The sequence below is a fragment of the Hyperoodon ampullatus genome (genome assembly GCF_949752795.1).
Source record: "Hyperoodon ampullatus genome assembly, chromosome: 8".
NCBI lineage: Eukaryota > Metazoa > Chordata > Mammalia > Artiodactyla > Ziphiidae > Hyperoodon > Hyperoodon ampullatus.
The window spans coordinates 92,317,862-92,345,175 of NC_136921.1; the positions used below are offsets into that span (position 1 = coordinate 92,317,862).

Consider the following 27,314-nt stretch of genomic DNA (forward strand, 5'->3'; position numbering starts at 1 on the left):
TTTAAGGTGTTCTTTGATCTAGTATGAAAAAAAAGGGCAGAAAGCTTCACAGATGATGTGCTAGAGTGTAACTAATTATTGGGAGTTGAGTTCATAAGCACAATGCTGACTAAAAGCAAGGCCAGAAAAATTGTTTCATGGTGAAGGTATTTGTAAATAGAGTATGCACTCCAAGAAGCCACCTGACCCAATGTCAGGTCATTTGCAAATGCAGTTTATGTACATGCTGTTGGGACAGTCTCAGACAAGGATATTAGTTAGAATAAAATCCAACCAACACTCCTTGCTGATGAGGGCAATAGAAAGTAATCCATCTGAATTCCCCAAAGATACAGCAAGACAAGTTAGTTTACTTAGATCTTGCATTATTTCAATTCTGGTTTTGAGTAATAGTTTATAGTTTTTAGAGGGCTCTTAATAGCCTGGTAAAATATAATTTCACATAAGATATAAAAGGTCTAACATTTTAAAACATCATTATAATTTTGCCTAATTACAAAAACAATATATGCACTCGTGAAATTTTCAAGTTAAACCAAAATCAAAAGCTGTAATCTTGCCATCTCTAGAGATAGCAATTATTAACAGTTTGGCATAAGTTCTTCCTGATCTTTTCCTACAAATATGTAATATGTTCATACATCAATTTATAGTATTCAACAATATATAATTATTCATAAATAACACAGATAATATATTCAACAATACTGAACAATATTCAATAATAATGCTTATTAGTTTTGGGGGATACATCAGTGAGCAAAACCAATAAAATTCTCACCTTCTTTGAGTTTACATTCTAGTGAGAGAAGGTAGATGGTAAACAATACAAAAAAATACATAAATAAATTATATGTTAGAAGGTATTAAAAATTATGGGGAAAAAATAGAGCAGGATAAAAGGGATTAGAAATACCAAGGGCACCAGACCTTACTAACAGGTAACATTTGAACAATGACTATAAAGAGGTGAGGATGTGACCCACACAGACATTGGAGAAAGAGTATTTCAGTAGAGGAGTAGCCAGTGCAAAGGCCCTGAGGTAGATGTGTGAGTGGCATGTTCTAGGAATAACAAGGAGACTGGTGTGGCTGGAGAAGTATGAATGAGGGCTGAGGATAGAAAATGAGGTGACCTCATGTAGCGCACTGTAAACCTCTGAAAGAATGGTGAGTTTGGATTTTACTCTAGTGAAATAAGGAGACTGTGAAAACTTTGTGAGCTGACTTGTGATACAATATAACTTAAAAATTTAAACCCCCTGGCTATTGTATTGAGAAAAGAGTGTGGAGGGGAAGAGCGGAAGCAGAGAAGTAGATTAAGAAGCTACGGCCATGAAATAGTCCAGAGATGATGGTGGCTTGGACCTGAGTGGTAGCAGTTGAGTGGTGAGAAATGGTCAGATTTTGGATAAATTTTGCAGGTAGAGCCAATTATACTTCCTGGTGAGTTAGATGTGCAACACGAGAGAATCGTGCCTATAACATTTTTGGCACAAGCATTAGGAAGAACTGAGTTGCCTTAACAGAGATAGGGAAAGAGAGGAGCAAGCTTGGCAGAAAAGAGGTTGTTGAGTTCTGTTTTGGACATGTTAAGTTTGTTGTCTATTAGAAACATATGTGCATATATGTGTATATAAACCCACATATATTATTCTATACATACTTTTAAACATTATTCTAAACATACTTCTCTATGGCTTGCTTTTGTTCTTGTGGACATTTTTTCCACATTTTTTTCCATATCAGGACATACAGATCATCTCATGGGGTATTTTGTATGGACTCAATTTTAGTCTTTATTATAGTGTTGTATGGCCTCCAAGATTCACACCTGCCCACCCTCTACTTTGTACAAATCTGGTATAATCCCCTCCCCTCAGGTGTGGGTAGGACTCATGAATATGATAGGACTGTCACTTCTTTGATTAGGTTATGTTATAAGGCTGTGATGGGACAACCTCTCGTGTGTCACTCCTGACATTATGTAAGCCTCTGTGAGAGCCAACTGGAGTTTCTCCCTTTGGCTCTGAAGAAGTAAGCTCCCAAGTTGTGAGAGGGCCATATGGCTAGTAGTACCTGAGGGCAGTCTCTAGGAGCTAAGAGAGACTTTTGGCCAGCAGTCAGTAAGAAAATGGGAAGCTCAGTCTATAACTGCAAGGAACTCAGTTCTGCCGACAACCTGAATGGGCTTTGAAAAGAATGCCAGGACCAAATGAGAACGCCACCTGGCCACCTCCTTGCTTTAGGCCTTGTGAGACCCTAGGCATCATGCCAGACTTCTAACCTACAGAAGATAATAAACAGGTGTTTGCCTTAAGCTGCTGAATTTGTAGTGATTTGTTACACAGCAACAGAAAATTAATAGACATGATATTCCTGTCCGTGTCTTTAGGAGCCAAGCGTGAATACCCCTACCACGGAGCAAATAACTGATTAGACTACAAAACCCACTAGCATGATAACCCATGAACGTGAGTGTTTCTTGAGCCACTATGAATAAATATAATCAGTTATATTTAGTCAGTCTTTTCTGTCTTGCATCCTTTTTGAGGACTGCAGAATCTTGTAAGAGAATTAGCGTACAGTGATCTTCATAAGGCTGCAGAATTTAAACCTCAGAAATTTGGTTCTGGCTTTGTGACTGTCTTATATAACCATTCTGTCATAATTTTCCACCCATAAACCAAGGAGTTTGGCCTTAAAACTACGCATGCTATCAAGGCCAGCAGGTACCTCTCTAGTAGTCAAACAGGCAGACAGAAGGCAAGTAATCACTGTGCCTCACTGCTAAGTCGTTCTGTTCACCACAAGAAGGGAGCACCATTAAATACTTAAAACAATCACAAAGAGAACACACAGCAGGTAAACAACTATGACTACTTGCCCCGTAGCCCTCACAGCAAGTGCCTGGGATGAGGTTTACATCACATTAAAGACACCCCTTTGTAGCTGCTATCAAAAGGAAGACCAAGGGTTTCAAAATAAGGATCGTTCTCTTGCTGCATATCTTTGGGCAGAGTTTCTGAGGACTTACCAGAAGTTACCACAAGGTAGGAAAGACACAGAAATGAGAAATACAGTTTCCACTTTGTATAGCCAAAGCAAATGTTGATGGAATAAATTCTCTCTTATTAGGCACTGGCTTTTAGCCTTATGATTTAAGGACTGGTGGGCTGCTTGGGCCTGGGCAGTATAGCCAGCCCCTAAAATCCGATCATACCTAAATGTGCTTGGGTAACCTGGCCCCTGGATGGCTGGCCAGCCACTCTTGTGAAGAGCCAGGGCCGCATATTGCTGGTCTCCATAGGGGAGGATATGGTGAACATCTCCCCAGAGCAGCCCAAGGCCATAGGACATGCATCCAGCCTTATTCACCTTTGTAGGTAACACCTGCTATTGTTTCTCCTCTGACCAGACAGGAAAAGACCTGGCTTTCTTGAAGATCTACAAGTTATCAGATTACTGCCACCATCCCTTTTTTGCTGTCAACAGTCACCCTTTATTCCTCTCTTTGGCTAGAGACTTTCCTCTTCTTTCCTCACTGTGTCTCTGGAGGAAAAGGACATTGACATTGGCTTGTCCATGATCAAGGTCTGCTGGTCTGCAGTTCTGTGTAAAGACCTCCTCATTTAGAGAAAAGGACCTGCTTCTAGCAATCCCTCAAGAACCAAAAAACTAGTCCTCAACCAGACTAAAATCTTCACCTGACATTTATATATTTATAGGACTACACGATTTACAAAATATTTATATAGAATTTTACTCGTTACATTATGTATGCAAGTAGTATGCCCAAGACTACCCAGCTGGTGAGTGGGGCAGCTGGGACAAAAAGATAGGTCTGCCAGACATAAATTCCTACACCTGTGTAGACAGAGGAATGACAGAGTGGTGACTGTTTTCCAGGCAGCCCCTGAGCAGCTGGTCCCCGTGAGAGGCCACTCAGGGAGAGAGAACTGAATTAGGAATCAGAAAGCCCACAGTCTGTTCTGTGCCCTGTCTTGAGGAAGCTGTGTGGCCTTAGGCAAGTCACTTCAGCTCTCTGAGCCTCTGTTTCCTCACCTGTAAATGAAAGAAATCTCTAATATTTCTATTAACTGAAAGTTGATATATCTACAGTATGAAACCCCAGAATAAGGCCAATCCACTTTGGGGGGCTCTATCCCAGGTCACTGCTGTCTAATGAATTGGAGTCCTTCTTCATGTTCAGTGAAGAGAAACCAAACTGCCAGAATTAGTCACTGAGCCATTGAGAAATTTAGGATAGATATCAGTGCTCAGGATATAGACTTATGTTGAGAAAATCTATATGAAAAAATAGGAAATGCTTTGAAAAGAATTCCCCATGAAACCTCCCTGAAAATTATCATTTTTGTTAACCAGCCTCAAATTATTCAGGGAATTTAGTGAATGTAGAGAACAAAAAAGCACACAGTTTTCCCAGTGGAGATACCTATTGGAGATAATCCATTAATTCTGGATTTAAAAAAAATGATTTCCTTATATTCTACCACTGATAAACAACTACTTAGTCATGATTACTGGGAAAAATTATGGACCCATATATCAGACTCAAGAAGAGAGGACGCAAACCTTTGCAAGAAGACAGCACAATTCTAAAGTCTCTAGGATAATTCTAGAATTACCTTTAGTGAAAGGGTGAAGCAATTCCATTTTGTCATTGTATTTTTTTATCTTGAGGGAAATACTTAGTATGTTAATGAAAGATATTATCTGAATTGATTGTCTTTATCATATCATCTATACCATCTTATATCAGGCTTGTAAGGAGAAGGTTCAAGCCTCTTAGCTTCTTGAGGGAGAGCTCTGTGGCTCAGTCTGGAGTCTGTTTCATTCATTAATTAACATAAGCAGTTGACACCAGTCACTGAGGCAAAATATTCTTGAAAAGGGAGGAAGCCTAAGCAGATAAATAATTTTGTTTTTTCCTGGTGTGATACATAACACACACACACACACACACACACACACACACACCATACACACATTTGTAGGACAAATCTATTAACTACCTATATTTAGGCATAATTCTCTCTCTCTCTCTCTCACCTCCATCTGTATTGATTAATTCTTTTCCAATTTTTTCCCCCTCAGCATGAGAAGGGGAACATAAAGTAATTTTATATTTCAGTACCACACAAAGAGAACATGTAAAAATCACGGTATACTGCATCTTCAGTTTGCAATTAAAATCTGGTATTAGTTGTGTGGAAGATTGGAAGCATTTTAGGTGGAAGGTCAAGAAATAATGATGGTCTAGGTACTTGCTTTATTTTATCATAGGGAAGAAAGTGACTTCACAAAATGGTCACTGCTTAAACTACCACAGTTTACTGTCTTCAGACATCATTGCCTCTAACTACTGGATCAGGGCATGAAATTTTTATGCTCAGTCCCATAGAATTAACTGTTGCATTTTTGCTCGAGAGCCCACAACATTCTTTTTATAGATGAGCGGGCAGGCTGTCTGTGGAGTAAGTGTGGAGGAACTGTAAGTGTGGAGGAAGATGTAAAACGGCTATATCGCTAATCAGGAAGAGATGTGGTAGGAGTCTGCCTGTAGACAGGCAGACTATTCAGGCTATTCAGGCTCACTGGGCTATTCAGGCTCACTATATTGTATCAGCAAGAAGTATTCTTGAGACATATACTGCTTTTCATAAGAAAAAAAGTAATGATTGGTCAAGAACTTTTTATTCCCTGTTAAAGGTGAAGATACCTGTAGCCTATGACCCAGCATGTCACTCTCCTAGGTACAGACACTACAGAAACTCTTGCACATGTGCACTTGGAGACATGGACAAGAATGTCCTTGGCAGTTATGCATGTAACAGCAAAACACTGAATCCAAATGTCCATCAACTCTGCAGTGGATAAAGTGACACATTCATACAATGGAATACTTAGGAGCCCTAAAAATAAATGAATGAATTACAAATGCACATGACTCAGGAATTTATGTTGAATGAACAAGCAAGCCACAGAAGAAGATATACAGTATAATTCAATTTATGTAAAGTTCAGAGACATGCAAAACGTAGAATATGTAATAATACGTAAAAAAATGTAATAATATATTTGGCAGGGATTCAAACATATGTGATGAAACTATATATAAAAGCAAAGGAATGTTAAATTTAAATTAGGATAGTGTGTGGGAAATAAAGGAGATTGGATTAGGGAAGATCAGTACAAGGATTCAAAAGTAATGATTGTATTCTTTTTCTTAAACTGGGTGGTGGGTGTTTATCATGTTTTGTTACACTTTTGCATATGTCTTATGAACCAACTTTTAAAATGGTGTAAATTTGTTGACTCTTCTTGCTACCCCAGAATTTGACTTTATGGCCCAAAGCTCGGAGCAGAATAATAGCAAGCCATACCAAATTTAGCACTAAAATTTGGGGTAGGAATCGACCATCACCTCTTAACCTCTAATCTAATATGTTGCCTTTTAACAATGGATTGGCAATTAATGATTTTTTTCTGCATAGCTAGCCTTTCAGTTTGTTCAGCTGTTACTGATGTTAGTAATAGAATACTGAGAGCATTTCTTCATAAAACTGTGTGTTTAGAGGTCTTTTCTTCAGTATCCTCTCTCTAAAGTCGAGAAGGAAAGAAACATAACAAAAGGCAAAACTTCATAACATCAGTCCTAACCCAATTATAATGTTAATGCATATAAATATTGACACCTATAAATCATTTCTGCTCTGCTAGTCACAGAACCAAGGGTGATGGTATTCTTCCTTACAGGAGGAGAACTAAAGAGTTCTGGACTGTGTACTTTCCCAAGGAGGGTATCTCAAAGCTCAGAAATACTGCATCAGAACTGACAAGAGCTAGAAGCTGGTTAGCATTGGGGCAGCTAAGAGAGCACACTGGAGAGACACCCAACTCGGACAGGGAGTTCATGAAAGGATGTCCAAGAAACAGGCATCTCCACTTGATGCTGAAGAATGAACAGAAAATACGTAGAGGATGTAGCCTGGGGAAAGAGAATTCCAGCAGCCGTAAATTTCAGGAATTTAAGCTTTCCATGCAGACATCTGCAAAGATCTGAATGAAGTTATAAATCTGACTTGGATTCCAGCCTCTCAGCCATTGCTGTGTCCCACCCCAGACACTGGAGACAGCACAGGGCAGGATTCAGAGGCAGAGCTTTGGAGTCTGAGAGACTAGGACTGAATCCTTGTCTGTTTCCAGAGTCGTAGACCAGCTCTCATTTCTGATTAAATGTTCAGTTATTATTACTGATCTAACCTTTGTTCTGAAGCCAGTGTGATCTTTCTAAAGTATAACTCCTGCTTCTCCCCCATTTGCAACTCAACTACTGGTTCCCCATTGCCCAAGATAAATACTCAAACTTCTCAACAGGGCTTTCAAAGCCTTTGGGCAATCTGGCCCCTACTTCCCTCTCCCACCTCATCAACCTGGCCCTCCAGCTACATTAACTCATCTCCATTCCCAGACTCCTCATGCTCTCTCAGCCTTGCCCGGAACACACCACCGTCCTCACTGCAACACTCCTGTTACTCTTCAGACCTTAGCTTTGTAATGTAGTAATTTAATCTTGCAATTTATTGAATACATACCACACACACACATGGGTGCACACACACACGTAGAGACATTTTATAAATTCATGTAAATTTATCTGGATGCTACTCTATACCACCTTAAAAGTTAGACTTCTGCCAAGTCAGAATCTATATTAATATATTCTGTACATCAGCACAATGCGCCTACATAATTAACATTAAACAGTAACAGAAGCCAACGCACTCTTTCTTGGGAGCAATCTTATAAAATATGGTAATTGTACTAGCATCTATCGGGAAATAACTGTTATATACACATTTTTATTATTAACCATTTCACAGTTTAATATAAACTATCTTTAATCTAAAATGTGCATGAGTATACTTAATGCATGGGTTTACTTATATGTTTAATACAAAATGCCCCCAATCATAAAAGAGCATCAGACTAGAGGACTAAAGAATGTCTTTAGCAGTTACGTGTGTAACAGTGAAACACTGAATCCAAATTTCCATCGATACTACAGTGGATAAAAAAAGTGACACTTATTCATACAATGGAATACTTTGCAGCAGTGAAAATAAATGAATGAATTACAAATTCATGTGACTTAGGAACATATATTGAATGGAAAAGCAAGTCACAGAAGAATATATACAGTATAATTCAGTTTTTATAAAGTTCAGAGACATGTAAAATCTAACAATTGGCACGGATTCAAACATATGCAATCAAACTATATAGCCATTTCACCACAAATCAGGGTAGAGAGAGGAAGCTTTCCTATCAGTCAGCAGTAGGCCATGCTAAAACTCAGATCACAGGGTAAAGATTTAAAAGAATTGCCAGTAAATTCAGGGGTTGCTCTCGAGTTGTATGATGCCCCTTTTTTGCTTCAGCCAGCAAACCATCAACAGGGTAACAACCGAACCTTAAGACTGCAACCAGAGGCCTCCTCTTACCTCGGCGTCAAAGCGGGGATCCTGGTAGGCGTCACTGATGTTTACTGGAAGGCCTGTAGAAGCGACCAGCTCAGCAACGCTGTTATTTATTAGCCAGTCGGAGTATGATGATTTCTCCATGCTTTCTTTGAAACTATCAGAACACCCAGGCAGGCAGTAAGAAAAGAGAAAAACATCAGTTTACCTGCAAGCAAACACTGCAAAAGTACACTCATAGCAGGATTACCTACCCTCATTAAGAAGGGGTAAGTGACCTTAATTACAGAACAATAGTGAGGTAATTATAAGCATCTACTTCAAAACTACTTACCTGCTATCATGTAAAGTAATCAACTCCATGGGTAGAAATGATAGATCCTCTATGATCCAGAGGATAACTCTAGGTTGTATTTAGGCCCCAAAGCAGGCAGGCATAAAGCAGATAACCAGGTAGTGACCAAAATTGATGACAGGATGCCAACGCCACGGCGTAATCAATTCCACTGACCTTCCTAGCTTGCACTCCCTAACTAAGCAGACCAGATGTTTGATACCAGGGAGAATTGAACCTAAGGATGGAGAAAAATCCGGAAATTGAGAGTTTACAAAAGTTTAAGTGTAGCAAAAGAGCACATCTAGACTCAGTGTTAGTGTTTTGTAACTATTTTTGTAGTTTCAGAGTATGTTTCTTAACAAAAACACACTTCCTACTTACAAAATCTTACTGGAAAATCTGTTTTAACTCTACCCTTAACAATAATAATTTAAAATAATCCATCTTTGATTTTAACAAGGAATTTTATGTTAAATGATTTTGTGAACTTTCCCTTGTGTCACTTTCACTACTTCACTACAAATGTCAAATTTACAGAAATGCCATAAGAATTAGTAAGATTCCTCACTTCATCCCTCCCTTCCATCATTTCTTCCCCTGGTGCCTACTGAGCACTGCTACGAGCTGTGGAAATGCAAACTTGAGCACTGTTCAAATTAACAATATCAAGGAAGATTTTCAGGGAGGATGTTAGATTTGTGGCTAGACCAGTAATAACTGAAATTATGTAAATGAATGCAAGTATACAGGGCAATGTTTTCCAAACTACATTCTGTGGAACCCTGGGTTCCTGAAGATGTTAATGAGTGTACTACAGTCAGAATAATAACTCTGTTGACTTTTTAATCTAAGCTGCATTATATGTAATAAAAACACTAAATGCTGTACACAGTCATTGTTATTATGCAATAATGTGCCTGTGTGGAATTTGTGCCATACTGAGAATGCCAGAAACTGACATGGAGAGGCCACCAGATGTGTGAATGAGAGGGAAGCACAGACATCATTTACCATCATGAATATATCTCATCTGTAATGACTGCTGGTCTGCGTCTGATAAATTCAACATATATTTGTGAGGTTATTCAGCCCTTATTGCATATTAAATGTTACTGGTACATAAACGTATTCCCTACGGATCTCTGGCTGAAGATGGAAGTGTTAATAAAAAGCAGAGTCTTGAATTTCTCAGATGATGGCTAAGTCAAAGAAGGAAAAAGACTGAGGACTTCAAAGAGAAGATGAAGCCTTTATTTTCTCAAACAAACAAAGGAACAACAAAAAAGTCCACGTTTTATTTTCTCTTTGCTGTATTCTACCTGTGAGAAGTGAAATTTTACATTGTGCTGCAATGAAAGCAAAATACAGGAAGAAACATAACAGTGCACCTGATATGAGGTTCCAACTTAATGAAGTCACTTGTCAGCTTATAAAAGGGTGTGATTCAATGCTGATGATTTCTTGCAGTGATTAATCAAGCTGTCGATTCATTCTGCACTGCCTGTGTACCACAGGTTTTGTCTACGTCTCTTCTGTGATGAAACAATGTGGAAAATGCTGACCTGGTGTGTGGCGGGAAGAAGAGCTGTGCAGGACCCTGGGGACGAGCCAGGGAGGGAACCTGCGAAAGAAACGCTGGGGTAGGGGGAGGCTGAGGAGGGGTAACCGAGAACTAAGGAAGGAAGCAGCTTTATCAACAAGCGTCAAAAACCTTTAAGTGGGTCTCAGGATGGGCAAGAGTTCAGCAAGGAGAGATTGGAAGGGTGACGAAGAAGGCACCCATGGAGGAGGAAAGAGCAGGAACAAAGGACATGAAGCAGCAGAGTACAAGAGTGTGTTCTTGGAACACTGATTAATCACCTTGGAACACGGGATGCATACTGTGGCAAATAAGACTGAACAGGGGGTCAGGGCCCAAAGGTGGAGGCTTTGACCAAGGAGCTGAGACCTATGTTATAGGCAATGGGGAGCGATGTAAGAGTACTGAGCAGGGAAGTGACAGGACTTGAGCTGTGATGTTAGGAAACTTAATCCAGGGAGAATGAGCAAGAAGAACTGGCTAAGAGAGGCTGAAGGTGGGGAGAGGTCCTGGCAGACCAGTTAAGTTGTGCAGTGGGAGGTGACGATGCTGGCCACTCAGGAGGTACTGCAGACGATTCCACAGGGCTTGGTGGACGGGCAGCAGTGGCTTACATTTTGCTGCTGTATGCCTGTGGCACTACTGGCAGAAGGGAGCTGTTTAGAGGATTGGGGAGATGGGGGAAGATAACAGACATTCTGTGAGCCTGGAACACGTTATTCATTGTTGAAAATCCAGGACCAGAGCCCATATCAAGTCTTCAGGACTGAAAATACTGATACAGAGTCGGGGCTATCTTCAGGGAATATAAATGGATGAGATCACTCAGGGAGAGAATATATAGGTAAATCTGTAGGGGAAGGAAGAAGAAGAAAGGCAGTAATAAAGAGGGAGAGGATAAAAAAGAGAAAGAAAAAAGGGAAAACAAATTAATCATCACCCACGGTGAGCCAAGGGAAGCTGGATGCTTACCTAACTAGTTTGTTTTGTCCTCACATAAATCCTATGAGTACAATTCTCTACATTTTACAGATCAGAAAACTGAGGCTCAGAGATGCTAAATGACTTGCCCAAGTGGAAATAGGATTTTCAGCTAAAGTGTGACTCCAAAGTGTGACTCCACTTCTGTTTACCCTGTTGCCTCTCTGGGAAGGAGTCGATGGGTAGGAATGGAGCAAGAAGAGTAGGTTTTCACTAAAAAGAAGGGAGGTCAGTCAACATGACAGAGGGTTTCAGGGAGAGGCTGCAGGTAACAAACACTTCAGCCTCAGGCTGCAGTCAAGGAAGAAGGAGGACAAAACACTGGATTTGACAATCCAGAGCTTTAGGTCCCTACTTACAGAATCCCCAAAGATGATGATGGAAACACTTACTGAGCAGGGGCTCCTGAAAGACTCCTTCTAGACCTAGAACTGCTCAGAATCTGGCTTAGTGCAGGCTGCACATGTACTGAAATCACTCCAAACTGTAGACAATGCAAAAGCATCAGCCCTGGGCACAGGCACTGCTGAGGTGGTTTCTAGAAAGCATAAGCTATGGTCTCTGCCCTCAGGAGCTTGCCACCTAGTCAGGGAGGTGAGAAATGAACACACTGACATTAAACAATGCACGACTCAAATACCCAGTTCAAGTTTCAAATGAAAAATTTGTCACATGGCTGTGTTGGCTAGTTGCCAAGCCAATTGTGCCAATCATGAATGAGGAAGAAGTATAGGGAGGGAGGAACAACTTCAGGTGGGGCTAAGGCTTCAGGTGAGGCTAAGGCTTCAGAGAGGAGATGAGATTTGAACTGATCTAAAGCTGCAACAGTGCAAACAGGTTTTCTGAAAACAACCCCTCCATTTTCTTCAGTTTAATCTTGCCTAGGTACATAAATTAAGGCCCAGGGGGACAGGATGGTTAGAGAGACAGGAAGGTTGATTTGTCAGTCTAAGTATTTATATCACATTCTGGCCTTTGTACCATTCAACCTTCCATGATTCTGGAATGCAGAATCATGACACTGAGTTAGAGCTTCCAAAACCTTGATCCTTTTCTTTAAAAAAGAAAAGGTAATTTTGTTTTATGATTAAGACTATGGGTTTTAGAGTCAGACACACTGACTTACAGGACTCTCTTGCCACTTCCAAGCAAAGTACTCTCAGACAAGTTACTTACATTTCACCTGCAAAATGGGTATAATACTACTACTTAGTTATTGTGCAGATTAAGGTAATAATTTATGAAAGTACTTATCATGTTATCTAGCCCATAGCAAACTTTTTTTTTTAAAGTATCGACTTTTTAACAACTTCTAAAGTAAATTCTGCATGTGACAGTACCCCTTTGGACACTTCAGCAATGTGGTGTTGTGGGTTTAATCACAAAGGAAAAGGTCCAAATTATTTCTACTTCTTGAGGGACACATCTAGCTTAAAGGATCAGTTCTTTCATAAAGGTCCTATAGGTCAACTCCTCCTGGTTTATGAGGGCCCTTTTATTCTGTGTGGTTTACTCCCTTATACTGACTGCTATTGGAATGGTAAGATCAGGACACAACCATGTATATTATGCAGGTTCAGCCCGGTACAGGGGTGCCCTGTCAAAGGAATGAATGGGGCTGAAATCTAGCCTAGTTGTGCACATTGGTTTAGAGCTGCATCCATCTAGAGCGAGTACCTTTTTCCTAATTCTCACAGAGACACTGTAAGGGTTGAAAATGGCTCTGCTTCAATCTCTTCTTCAACACACATGACAAGTGGACATCGATATCAAACTGAATGCCTTTAGTGACAGGGAACTCATTACCTACAAAAATATTCCATGCCATTTTGTGGCAGCTCAATCTACTTTCCAATAATCACCAACTTTTGCTCCCAGTCCCATGGGTTGCAGCCACAGAGCATGGCTCTAATTAACTGACAGCTCTTGAAATATTCGACAATAATTAACATGTTCCCTATAATCCTCCACCTGAGATCATTCTTTTTAACTTATCTCCAATTCCTTCAGCTACTCCCTTTGTGGCATAGCTTCCTTATTCTCATCCTCCCAGTCCTAGATGTGTCTGAGATTGTTAATAGCCCTCTTGCGTATGAAAGCCAGTCCGGAACAGTCTTGGCCATGGGGTCTAAGCAGCATAGAGGTGGGATGACCACCTCCTTCATTCTGGATCCTGTTCCCACCAATGAAGCTCAGGATTAATAGTTTCTAACAGCTCTTTTTTTAAATAGGTTTTTGAAAGCTTAAATTAATATCCCAAATTGAATTAACCAACTTTCTAGAGCCCCCAAACTATGACCAGAGATATCAAAGGTCAATAAATTCAACACTAAGGTTTTCAATTTGGCCATAATCAATCTAGGGAGAGTCACTGCAGTTTGGAAACACATCAATAATTTGATTACTCCACAGCCTGTGAGTGCAGGTGAGATCATGTCAGCTCAGTGGATCTTAGCTGCCATGTGCATAACTGCAAAATAACCAGTTAGGTTATTTTAACTGTTTAAAAAGTAGACCTCCTTAAGATCAAGATCAGTTTAAAATAACAAGCAATTTGTAAAGTAATCTTTCAGCTTGTATTTTACTAGAACCAGGTGCATATGAAGATGTGGGTTTTTAAGTGAGTTTCCTGTAAAGAGCTACAGTTTGATTCCTTTTCCTCAGTGGTATCTTGCTTCCAAGTGTGAGACTCATACTGACTTTAAAGAGAAGTTCAGGAGCTTAAATATATTGACTGTGGAGGGATAAAAGAGAATTGCCCTATTACAGAAAGCACATAATTCCTGAAACGTGGCTGTCCCTGAAATGAGGGCCAGTGAGATAGATATAAACCTCGGGGTCAACAAGGTGCAGTGCAGCATAGGAGAGAAATCGATACAAGTAAAACAAAACCAGACAAAATAAAATACCCTGGGGACCAGGAACTTTGCCATCTTCAACTGTCTGAAAAACCTACCTTAGCTAAAGGTTCAAACACAGAAAATTGTATGAAAATAAACTTAAGACTATTTTTTAGAATTAATTCTCAAAACAAGTCGCTAAATTAGAAGACAAAATATCTGAAGAAAACAATATTAATCATTAGACTGTGTCTGTATTGACGGTTTTGGTCTGAACACTAGAGTTCACTCTAGTTTTCACCAGAGACTCTCAAGACTTCACTTTTTCAAGAATAAGCCATTGGTTCAGCCCCTACAAAATGCTGGAAAGTAGCAGGTGAATCTTGCATGAAGCAATCAAAAAGGGTCTTTTCCTTTTTGCTGAAAGGAGTTGGTCAGCTCAGCCCTGACCATCCTTATATATATGTTTATACGTACGGAAAGAGGTATAGGCAGGAGCAAAAGGGGCCCCACCTTCAGGGATCTCACAAACAATGACAATGGATTGTGACGTCCTAAGGAAGGATGTACAAGACATTACGGGAACAGAGAGAAGGGCCAGTTCTGTTTGGGCTGGGAATGGTATTTGGGAACTACTTTGCAAAGGAAGTTGGTATAAGCTGATCTTTGTAGGATAAGTAAGAACTCATCTGGCAGAGAAAGAAGGTAAAAACAATTCAGACAAAACCACAGCAAGAGTAAAGCTTTAGAAGTGTGAGGTTTTCTGTGTTGATATGACGAATAGTAGAGTTAAAACTTAGGCTAAATGGTAGAAGTGATGAATAAGGCTACAATGGAAGAGGCCAACCTGTATATTGTGTGGCTCCATGCACAAACACAACCACATTTATATTACTGATGATTTCTGCACGGCTATCAGGAGCCCACTGAGTCCTGAGTTCCCTACATATGCATCCAAGCCCTTTCTGGACACTTCCTCCTGGTTACCCACAGGCACCTCAATTTTAACATTTTCAAGACTGAACTAACACACTCTCCTTGATGTGCTAACAATCATTAATAAAAACTGTGACCATTAACTAAAAATAGATAATTGGGTAAGGAACAGAAGTTTCAACATAGACACAATCTATTCTCTCATTCTCAGGGAATGATTGATTGTCAATTGACCTCCATAGTGTGAATATTATCCAGTGGGGGTAGGATTCAGAGAGGCGAAGAGTCAGGAACCCCAAGAATTCTTTAGGACAGATATTTCTTTTTCATGCTTTGTAAACAAAAACTGATTTTTTTTATCTACATGCTGTGCCTGGTACTATTTTCCATCTTGCTTCATTGACTAGAGGTCAGTCTGCACTTTGGTTCACAAAAAGATATTCCCCTCCTTACTTCTTCTTCTCAAGCAAGTCTGCCTATCCCTGGGTCCTTCCTGAAGCTTCAAGCTGTGCAACATTATTTGAAGTTGTCTTTCAATTAGGAGATTAAGGAACTAAGTCAATATCAGTGGGACTTAAAGCTAGGACCCCAGCAGAAGAATCTCAAACACCTAGGTCTAGGACATTAATAATTTCCTACTGGTTTCAGTATATCTTTGAAGGTTACCAAATAAGTCTTTCAGACATAAAAGGTAATGGGAGAGAATGTAGTTAGCAAGTAGAACCAGCCTGTCAGTTCTTATACTGTGGTGGGAGAGGAAGATGCTCTAAGTTGCAGACCTTCCTGAATTTTATCATGACCTGGACCTGTTAATGGACTTGCCTTTAAGGTCTTGCCTGAGGACACTTCATCACATGCGTATTTCTCTCATTTCAAGCATTATGTTATCAGAAATGAAGACATGGAAACCAAATAATACATTTTCTATACTTCATTTCCTCAAGCTGTACAATTAGAGTGATGAGATTTATCACCCCTAGGAGTTGGTGTCACTTTGCAAGTGTCTTGTGCCTCTCAGATGGGTGTCAGATGGCATTACTGTGAGTGGTTGGTGTCTACAATTTAGCATCATGTGGTGACAACAGCTTGGTTTCATAGCTGAGCAAAGCTGCATTTTTGGGGTTTTGTTTTTGTTTTTGTTTTCTTTGTATCTTGGCCCAACATTTCCTTGCTGTGAAACTACAGATAAAATTTTAACTCTGACTGTTAGTTTCTATAATAGAAAATAGGGGAAATATAGCCCATTTTACAGGGCTGTTTTGAGGATACAATAATATAATGTTGAAGAATGCATGACACATAGAAAGTTCTCAATAAGTATCAGTTCCTTGTAGGCCAAAGATTTTTCTTTTATTAAAAACACTAGGTGAGACATGCTCTGTTTAACTGCTTATCTACTGGGGCAGGAGAGATGTTACTGTTTTTGGCTGTGGCATTGTTGTCAGATTTGAAGAAAAAATGTGCTATGATAATACAGGACAGAGGTAAAATTCTATCCTTCTAGATGTGTCAAGTAGCCCTACCCCATCTCTCTTTGGGGCTGCTGTGGGCACCTCCACCCATCTGCTCTGGATTGAGGGCATACCTTCCCACAGGTCCTGGGCATATGTTTACACAGTAAGAAAGTAGACTCAATGTGTTAAAATATTAACTAAGGGCATGTTAAATGAGAGACCTACAAAAATGAGAGAGCCAAGCATAAAAACCAATCGTTAAGAATTGAGTTGCCATGATTCTGTTTACTGTGTGCCATCAATCTAAGGGACAGCTGACCTACATAGCTACTTTCTTATGTGTGATCTCAGTACTTATTCATGTGCCTTGTTGTTCATGGGATATTTATATAGCTTTAATTCTCCTCTGTGACAGTTTTACTAGAGTGACAAGCCCACTGGCCTGAAATAAATAGGGGTAATGAGAGGGTTTGTCTTTCATTTGAGTCTTCATGTTCAAAGGTAGGAAAAAGAAATTAAATGTATTTAAGAGGTGAAAGTTAGACGCTTGGGAAATATGTCTACTTGAGTTTCCTCAGATTTTGGAAGATACAAAACTTTGTTACAAATATTTCCTCTCCTTCATTGATGTTTAGTTTTTACAATTAGCATCATGCAAACTGGGTGTAGATACATACATTACTAGTGCCATGGAGGGTATTTATAAAATAGGGTTATTTGGGGGATTGGGGGCCATATAAGCCTAAAGATATCAAAGTGATACTATCCCTGCTCAGGTCAGTGTGTAAACACTCCATTCTAATGACACTCTGTATATTTTTAGGGAAAGGAACTAGGAAATATCTAGGTGACTATGTAACAATGGAGCTTCCTGATAAAGAAGAGGCCTTGGTACCAGAGTTTAGTCTCTGGTACCAATCTGTCTTCCATTAAACTAATTCAGACCTGTTGAAATACCTCCTTGCGAAACAACCGAAAGGGAGTCGGGCCATCTGGATCTTTCATTCTTCAATTAGCAACATTAAATATTGTCATAATAAGCTTCAGCAGCCCTGAATTTGCCACAATAGACAGTCAAAAAGAATGTCCTAAGGTTCTTGTTTAAAGGAAGTTACACAACAAAAGAAATCTTAAGTTCCAAGATGACTGGTCATGGTGGTGACAGTGCTGTTTTCATGTTTAATGTTTTAAAAGTTTTCTTCATTTCCTTGAAATCAGAATAAGCATCACGTTTTTATTTCTACAAAAACTCCTGTCACATGCTTCCTAGCAGAGGTACAGTCAAAGAAAGAAGATCCATGAAGAAGAAAGTAAAAGAAAGAAAATGTATTCATGACATACTGTGGGAGCATTCTGTCTTACATCAGTGTGTAAGTTTGTCTAACATTCCCTGTTACTCTAGGTAATAGAGAAATTTAAAAGAAGGTAAGAAGAGGACAGACCTTCCAAACTGGCAGAGTAAAGCCCACTAAAAATTTGTTCCTCCATAAAAGCATGAGAATACTAGCAAAAATGGTCAAAATCAACTTTTTGAAAACCCTGGAAATTAAAGAGAGGCTTACAAAAATCCAAGGAGTGTTTATTCAAGAAAAACCGTTCAATTTCTGTAAGGACAGTATGTTGTGTGGCATTTTAACTTACCTTATTCTCATCTCCCTCTCCCTAGCTCTGGGGTAGTGGTGAAAACCAACAGATACTTAATCATGCTAGCTGTGAAAACCAGCAGGCAAGCAGCCACTGGCAGAAGAAGAATGGGTTTGGAGCTCTCCAAAATCCTATCCCCACAGAACTGTCATTATTTGACATGCCTGGCAGTTCCACGGAAACCTCCACTCATAGAGCTTTCTTTTATTTAACCTGACTTGGAGCTTGCTCACTAAGAACAGCCTTTATCCCCAGGTATCTGTGGAAAAAAACCCCAAAACAGCAGCAATTGTTTAACATCACAACTGCCTTAGGCAGGGAAACAGTTACAGCTAACAAGAAACTGACCAGAAAACTTAAGAGGAGAAGTGCAGGAATAAGATATTCCTGGGAAGGTTTGAAAAATTCTGACATATTCCTGGAAATCTAGAGTTGTATTTATGCCCAGGAAAGACCTGAGAAGGCGCTAATCTCCCACCTCTGGTTGACCTTGAAGTTCTATGAAAGCAGAAAGTGAAAGCTAAGTAAACTTCCTGTCAGATAATTGAAAGTATCCCCCACATGAACACAGATCCCCTGAGCAAGGCTGGAAGACTTATTGGTTCAAGTTTTTTGTTTGTTTGTTTGTTTTTAAGAAAATCTCTGTCCAGTCATTAGCTGGCAAACTAAGCTAACTATGCAGAGAATTCAGTTGCCACACACAACAAAGATAGTTCATGAAAGTCATGAAACAACAAACAGCAGAAACAACAACAGAAACAAATAGAAACAACAACAAACCCTGGTTGGAGTGGGTGAGGAGCAGATTTTATTTCCAGAGTTTCCACATTATATTATTCCACATTATATTATTTAAATTATTCAGGTTTCAACCAAAACAGAGAGAGAGAGAGAGAGACAGAGAGAGAGAGAGAGAGACAAAGAAATAGGAAACTATACAGGAAAAAGCAGATGGAAACTGTCTCCGAGTAAGCCCAGATGTTGGACTTCCTAGACAAAGACTTTAAATGAGCCAATATAATATGTTCAAAATACTAAAGGGAACCATACCCCCTTCCCCCAAAAAAACTAAAGGAGAATATGAGAACAATGTCTCACCAAATATAGAATATCAATAAAGTGATGGAAATTATGAAAAAGAACCAAATAGAAATTCTGGAATTGAAAAGAATAATAACTGAAATGAAAAAAATCACTAAGAGGGCTCAACAGCAGTTTTCAGAAGCCAGAAGCCAGAATCACTGACCTTGAAAATAGGTTAATTGAAGATAGAGACTATCTGGTCTGAAGAACAAAAAAATGAAGGAAAATAGAGTCTCAGAGATATGTGAGACATTATTAAGCATATAAACATATCCATAATGGGAGTCTGAGAAAGAGAGGAGACAAAGAAAAGGACCAGAAAGAATATTTGAAGAAATATGGTAGAAAACTTCACATATTTGATTAAAATAAACATTAATCTATACATTCAAAAACTCAACAAAATCCAAGTACCATAAACTCAAAGTGATCCACACCTAGACACATCATTAGCAAACTGTTGAAAGCCAATGACAAGGAGAGAAGCTTGAAAACAGCAAGAGACATGACTCATCACAAACAAATGTTCCTCAGTAAGATCAATAGCTCCATGATCAGAAACCATGGAAGCCAGAAGGCAGTTGAATGACATATTCAAACTGATCAAAGAAAAAGACTGTCAAGCAAGAACTACAGATCCAGCAAAATTATACTTCAAAAATAAAGGAGAGGTTAAGACATTCTCAGAGAAACAAAAACTGAGAAACTGAGAAAATTCATTGCCAGTAGACACTAGAGAGTAATCTGAATCCACATGAAGAAATACAGAGCACTGATAAAGCTTACCCTATAATAAATACAAAAGACAGTATAAATGTATTTTTTGTTTGTAATCCTTTTTTCTCTCCTATCTCATTTAATTGCATAATGAAACAACTTTAAAATTTCATTAAAGGGTTATAATGTAAAAAAATATAATTTTTAAGACAATAATAACACAAATGGAGGGAGAACTATATAGGAACAAAGTTTTGTGTACTACAGAAATTAAATTGGTATTAATCCAAATTAGACTGTTATAAGTTAAGACGTTAATTGCAATTCCCAGGGCAATCACTAAGAAAAGCATTGAAAAAAAATAGTAAAAGAAATTGCAAGATAATTTAAATGGCACATTAAAAAATATCTGATTACCAAAAAAGATGGCAGAAATGGAGAAATAGAGGGACAAAAAGACATGACATAGAGAAAACAAATAACAAAAAAGGTAGATGTAAATCTTACTTTATAAGTAATTACTTTAAATATAAATGAATTAAACTCTGCAAACAAAAGGCAGAGATTAGCAGAACAGACAAAAATAACATGATCCAACTATATGCTGCCTACAAGAGACACACTTTAGGTTCAAAGACACAAACAGGTTAAAAGCAAAAAGATAGAGGGCAGACAGCAGAAGCAAGAAGAACTACAATCCTGCAGCCTGTGGAACAAAAACCACATTCACAGAAAGACAGACAAGATGAAAAGGCAGAGGGCTACGTACCAGATGAAGGAACAAGATAAAACCCCAGAAAAACAACTAAAAGAAGTGGAAATAGGCAACCTTCAGGAAAAAGAATTCAGAATAATGACAGTGAAGATGAACCAGGACCTCGGGAAAAGAATGGAGACAAAGATTGAGAAGATGCAAGAAATGTTTAACAAAGACCTAGAAGAATTAAAGAGCAAACAGAGATGAACAATACAATAACTGAAATGAAAACTACACTAGAAGGAATCAACAGCAGAATAACTAAGGCAGAAGAACAGATAAGTGACCTGGAAGACAGAATGGTGGAATTCACTGCAGCGGAACAGAATAAAGAGAAAAGAATGAAAAGAAATGAACACAGCCTAAGAGACCTCTGGGACAACATTAAACGCAACAACATTCACATTATAGGGGTCCCAGAAGGAGAAGAGAGAGAGAAAGGACCAGAGAAAATATTTGAAAAGATTATAGTTGAAAGCTTCCCTAACATGGGAAAGGATATAGCCACCCATGTCCAGGAAGCACAGAGAGTTCCATACAGGATAAACCCAAGAAGAAACACACTGAGACACATAGTAATCAAATTGACAAAAATTAAAGACAAAGAAAATTATTAAAAGCAGCGAGGGAAAAACAATAAATAACATACAAGGGAACTCCCATAAGGTTAACAGCTAACTTCTCAGCAGAAATTCTACAAGCCAGAAGGGAGTGGCATGATATACTTAAAGGGATGAAAGGGAAGAACCTACAACCAAGATTACTCTACCCAGCAAGGATCTCATTCACATTCAATGGAGAAATCAAAAGCTTTACAGACAAACAAAAGCTAAAAGAATTCAGCACCACCAAACCAGCTCTACAACAAATGCTAAAGGAACTTCTCTAAGTGGGAAACACAAGAGAAGAAAAGGAACTACAAAAACAAACCCCCCAAAATTAAGAAAATAGCCATAGGAACATACATATCGATAATTACCTTAAACATGAATGGATTAAATGCTCCAACCAAAACACACAGGCTTGCTGAATAGATACAAACACAAGACCCATATATATAATGTCTACAAGAGACCCACTTCAGACGTAGGGACACATTCAGACTGAAGGTGAGGGGATGGAAAAAGATATTCTATGCAAATGGGAATCAAAAGAAAGCTGGAGTAGCAATACTCATATCAGATAAAACAGACTTTAAAATAAAGAATGTTACAAGAGACAAGGAAGGAAACCACATAATGATCAAGGGATCAATCCAAGAAGAAGATATAACAATTATAAATATATATGCACCCAACATAGGAGCACCTCAATACATAAGGCAACTGCTAAAAGCTTTAAAAGAGGAATTTGACAGTAACACAATAATAGTGGGGGACTTTAACACCTCACTTACAAAAATGGACAGATCATCCAAAATGAAAATAAATAAGGAAACAAAAGCTTTAAATGACACAATAGACCAGATAGATTTAATTGATATTTATGGGACATTCCATCCAATAGTAGCAGATTACACTTTCTTCTCAAGTGCACATGGAACATTCTCCAGGATAGATCACATCTTGGGTCACAAATCAAGACTCAGTAAATTTAAGAAAATTGAAATCATAGCAAGCATCTTTTCTGACCACAATGCTATGAGATTACAAATGAATTACAGGGAAAATAACATAAAAAACACAAACACATGCAGGCTAAACAATATGTCACTAAATAATCAAGAGATCACTGAAGAAATCCAAGAGGAACTCAGATAATACCGAGAGACAAATAACAATAAAAACACAATGATCCTAAACCTATGGGATGCAGCAAAAGCAGTTCTAAGAGGGAAGTTTATAGCTTTACAAGCCTAGCTCAAGAAACAAGAAAAATCTCAAATAAACAATCTAACCTTACACCTAAAGGAACTAGAGAAAGAAGAACAAACAAAACCCAAAGTTAGCAGAAGGAAAGAAATCATAAAGATCAGAGCAGAAATAAATGAAATAGAAACAAAGAAAACAATAGAAAAGATCAATAAAACTAAAAGCTGGTTCTTTGAGAAGATAAACAAAACTGATAAACCATTAGCCAGACTCATCAAGAAAAAGAGGGAGAGGACTCAAATCAATAAATTTAGAAATGAAAAAGGAGAAGTTACAACAGACACCACAGAATTACAAAGCATCCTAAGAGACTACTACAAACAACTCTATGCCAACAAAATGGACTAACTGGAAGAAATGGACAAATGCTTAGAAAGGTATAACCTTCCAAGACTGAAACAGGAAGAAATAGAAAATATGAACACAATCACAAGTAATGAAATTGAAACTGTGATGAAAAATCTTCCAACAAACAAAAGTCCAGGACCAGATGGCTTCACAGGTGAATTCTATGAAACATTTAGAGAAGAGCTAACACCCATCCTTCTCAAACTCTTCCAAAAAATTGCATAGGAAGGATCACTCCCAAACTCGTTCTATGAGGCCACCATCACCCTGATACCAAAATAAGACAAAGATACAACAAAAAAAGAAAATTACAGACCAGTGGCACTGATGAATATAGATGCAAAAATCCTCAACAAAATACTAGAGAACAGAATCCAACAACACATTAAAAGGATCATACACCATGATCAAGTGGGGTTTATCCCAGGGATGCAAGGATTCTTCAATATATGCAAATCAATCAATGTGATACACCACATTAACAAATTGAAGAATAAAAACCATATGATCATCTCAATACATGCAGAGAAAGCTTTGGAAAAAATTCAACACTCATTAATGATAAAAACTCACCAGAAAGTGGGCATAGAGGGAATCTACCTCAACATAATAAAGCCCATATATGACAAACCCACAGCAAACATCATTCTCAATGGTGAAAAACTGAAAGCATTTCCTCTAAGATCAGGAACAAGACAAGGATGTCCACTCTCACCACTATTATTCAACATAGTTTTGGAAGTCCTAGTCACGGCATTCAGAGAAGAAAAAGAAATAAAAGGAATACAAATCGGAAAAGAAGAAGTAAAACTGTCACTCTTTGCAGATGATATGATACTATACACAGAGAATCCTAAAGATGCCACCAGAAAACTACTAGAGCTAATCAATGAATTTGGTAAAGTAGCAGGATACAAAATTAATGCACAGAAATGTCTTGCATTCCTATACACTGATGATGAAAAATCTGAAAGAGAAATTAAGGAAACACTCCCAGTTACCACTGCAACAAAAAGAATAAAATACCTAGGAATAAGCCTACCTAGGGAGACAAAAGACCTGTATGCAGAAAACTATAAGACACTGATGAAAGAAATTAAAGAGGATACAAACAGATGGAGAGATATACCATGTTCTTGGATTGGAAGAATCAATGTTGTGAAAATGACTATACTACCCAAAGCAATGTATAGATTCAATACAATCCCTATCAAATTACCAATGGCATTTTTTACAGAACTAGAACAAAAAATCTTAAAATTTTTATGGAGACACAAAAGACCCCGAATAGCCAAAGCAGTCTTGAGGGAATAAAACGGAGCTGGAGGAATCAGACTCCCAGACTTCAGACTATACTATAAAGCTACAGGAATCAACACAATATGGTACTGTCACAAAAAGAGAAACATAGATCAATGGAACAAGATAGAAAGCCCAGAAATAAACCTACGCACCTATGGTCAACTACTCTATGACAAAGGAGGCAAGGATATACAATGGAGAAAAGACAGTTTCTACAATAAGTGCTGGGAAAACTGGACAGCTACATGTAAAAGAATGAAATTAGAACACTCCCTAACACCACACACAAAAATAAACTCAAAATGGATTAGGGACCTAAATGTAAGACTGGACACTATAAAACTCTTAGAGGAAAACATAGGAAGAAGACTCTTTGACATAAACCACAGCAAGATCTTTTTTGATCCACCTCCAAGAGTAATGGAAAAAAAACCAAAAATAAACAAATGGGACGTAATGAAACTTCAAAGCTTTTGCACAGCAAAGGAAACCATAAACAAGATGAAAAGACAACCCTCAGAATGGGAGAAAATATTTGCAAACAAATCAACGGACAAAGGATTAATCTCCAAAATATATAAACAGCTCATGCGGCTCAATATTAAAGAAACAAACAACCCAATCCAAAAATGGGCAGAAGACCTAAATAGACATTTCTCCAAAGAAGACATACAGATGGCCAAGAAGCACATGAAAAGCTGCTCAACATCACTAATTATTAGAGAAATGCAAATCAAAACTACAATGAGGTATCACCTCACACCAGTTAGAATGGGCATCATCAGAAAATCTACAAACAACAAATGCTGGAGAGGGTGTGGAGAAAAGAGAACCCTCTTGCACTGTTGGTGGGAATGTAAATTGATTTAGGCACTATGGAGAGCAGTATGGAGGTTCCTTAAAAAACTACAAAGACAATTACCATATGATCCAGCAATCCCACTACTGGGCATATACCAGAGAAAACCATAATTCAAAAAGACACATGCACCCCAATGTTCATTGCAGCACTATTTACAATAGCCAGGTCAGTGAAGCAACGTAAGTGTCCATCGACAGACAAATGGATAAAGAAGATGTGGCACATATATACAATGGAATATTACTCAGCCATAAAAAGGAACGAAATTGGGTCATTTGTTGAGACATGGATGGATCTAGAGACTGTCATACAGAGTGAAGTAAGTCAGAAAGAGAAAAACAAATATCATATATTAACGCCTATATGTGGAACCTAGAAAAATGATACAGATGAACCGGTTTGCAGGGCAGAATTTTAGACATAGATGTAGAGAACAAATGTATGGACACCAAAGGGGGAAAGCCATGTGGGGGTGGGGTGGTGATGTGATGAACTGGGTGATTGGGATTGACATGTATACACCGATGTGTATAAAATTGATAGCTAATAAGAACTTGCTGTATAAAAATAAATAAATAAATAAATAAATAAGCAAAAAGATGGAAAAATACATACCGTGCAAACAGCAACCAAAAGAGAGTTTCAGTGGCTATATTAATATTAGACAAAATAGACTTTACCAAAAAAAATAGTTGATAAAGAGAAAGAAGGATATTTTAAATGGTAAAAGGAATGCACCATCAAAAAAAAATAACAGTTATAAACATATGGCACTTAACCACAGAGCCCCAAAATGTATGAAGCAAAAACTTAGACCTGAAGGGAGAATAGATAATTCAACAATAGTGGTTGGAATCTTCAACACTGTACTTTCAATAACAGATAGAACAACTAGGCAGAAGAATAACAAGGAAGTAAAAGACTTGAACAACACTATGAACCAACTAGACCTAAGAGACATCTATTGAGCACGCTAAGCAACAGTAGTAGAATAGACGTTCTTCTCAAGCACAGATGAAGCATTCTTAGGATAGACCTTAAAAGAAGCCTCAATAAATTTTAAAAGATTGATATCATAAAAAGTATTTTCCAATCACAATGAAGTGAAATTAGAAATGAATAACAAAAGAAATTTGGGAAATTCATAAATATTTAGAAATAGAACAACATACTACTAAAGAATCAATGATAAAATATCCTTATATATAAAAAAAAAGAATCAATGAGTCAAAGAAGAAATCACAGGGAAATAAGAAAATATTTTGAGATGAATGAAAACAAAACACAGCATACCAAAACACACTGGATGCTGCTAAAGCAGTGCATAGAAGATAATTTACAGCTATAAATGCCTACATTAAAAAAAGAAAAAAGATTTCAAATCAGTAACTTCACCTTCTATCTGAGACACTAGAAAAAGAAGAACATACTAAACCTACATATGAAAGCAGATGGAAGGACATAATAAAGATTAGAGGAGGAATAAACAGACTGAGAAGAGAAAAACAATAGAGAAAATCAACAAAAACAAAAGTTGGTTCTTTGAAAAGATGAATAAAATTGATAAACCTTTGGCTAAGCTTACCAAGAAAAAAAAAGAGAGAAGACTGAAGTTACTAAGATCAGGAATGAAAGAGTGTTACTACCGACTGTACAGAAATAAGATGGTAAGGGAATACTATGAATAATTGTACAACAAATTCAATAATCTAGATGAAATGGACAAATTTCTAGAAAGACACAAACTACTGAAATGTACTCAAGAAGAATTAGAAGATCTAATAAAACTATAACAAGTAAAGAGGTTGAATTAAAAAAAATTAAAATATATAATTTCTACAAAGAAAAGCTCAGGACTAGATGGCTTCACTAGTGAATTCCACCAGTGCTTCAAGAAGAATTTTTCTGTAAGCACCAATCCTTCATTTCAATAGCATAGCAGAGAACACTTCCCAACTCATTCTATGAGGACAGTATTACCCTGATACCAAAACCAGGTATCACAAGAAAACAAAATTACAGACCAATTTCCCTTATGAATATATACATAGAAGTTCTCAACAAAATACTAATGAACCTAATCCAGCAACATATAAAAA

The 27,314-nt window shown here is 38.0% G+C and overlaps 1 protein-coding gene across 1 annotated transcript in view; it reads right to left on the reverse strand.

Annotated features, from left to right (window-relative positions):
- Positions 1-27,314, reverse strand: part of PDE11A (phosphodiesterase 11A) — a gene marked incomplete at its 3' end in the record, with an annotated part of 451,285 nt that overhangs the window by 214,838 nt on the left and 209,133 nt on the right. The window contains exon 6 of the mRNA XM_079710707.1: positions 8,529-8,661. Coding sequence (XP_079566833.1) covers positions 8,529-8,661 — 133 coding nt within the window. The remainder of the gene's footprint in view (positions 1-8,528; positions 8,662-27,314) is intronic.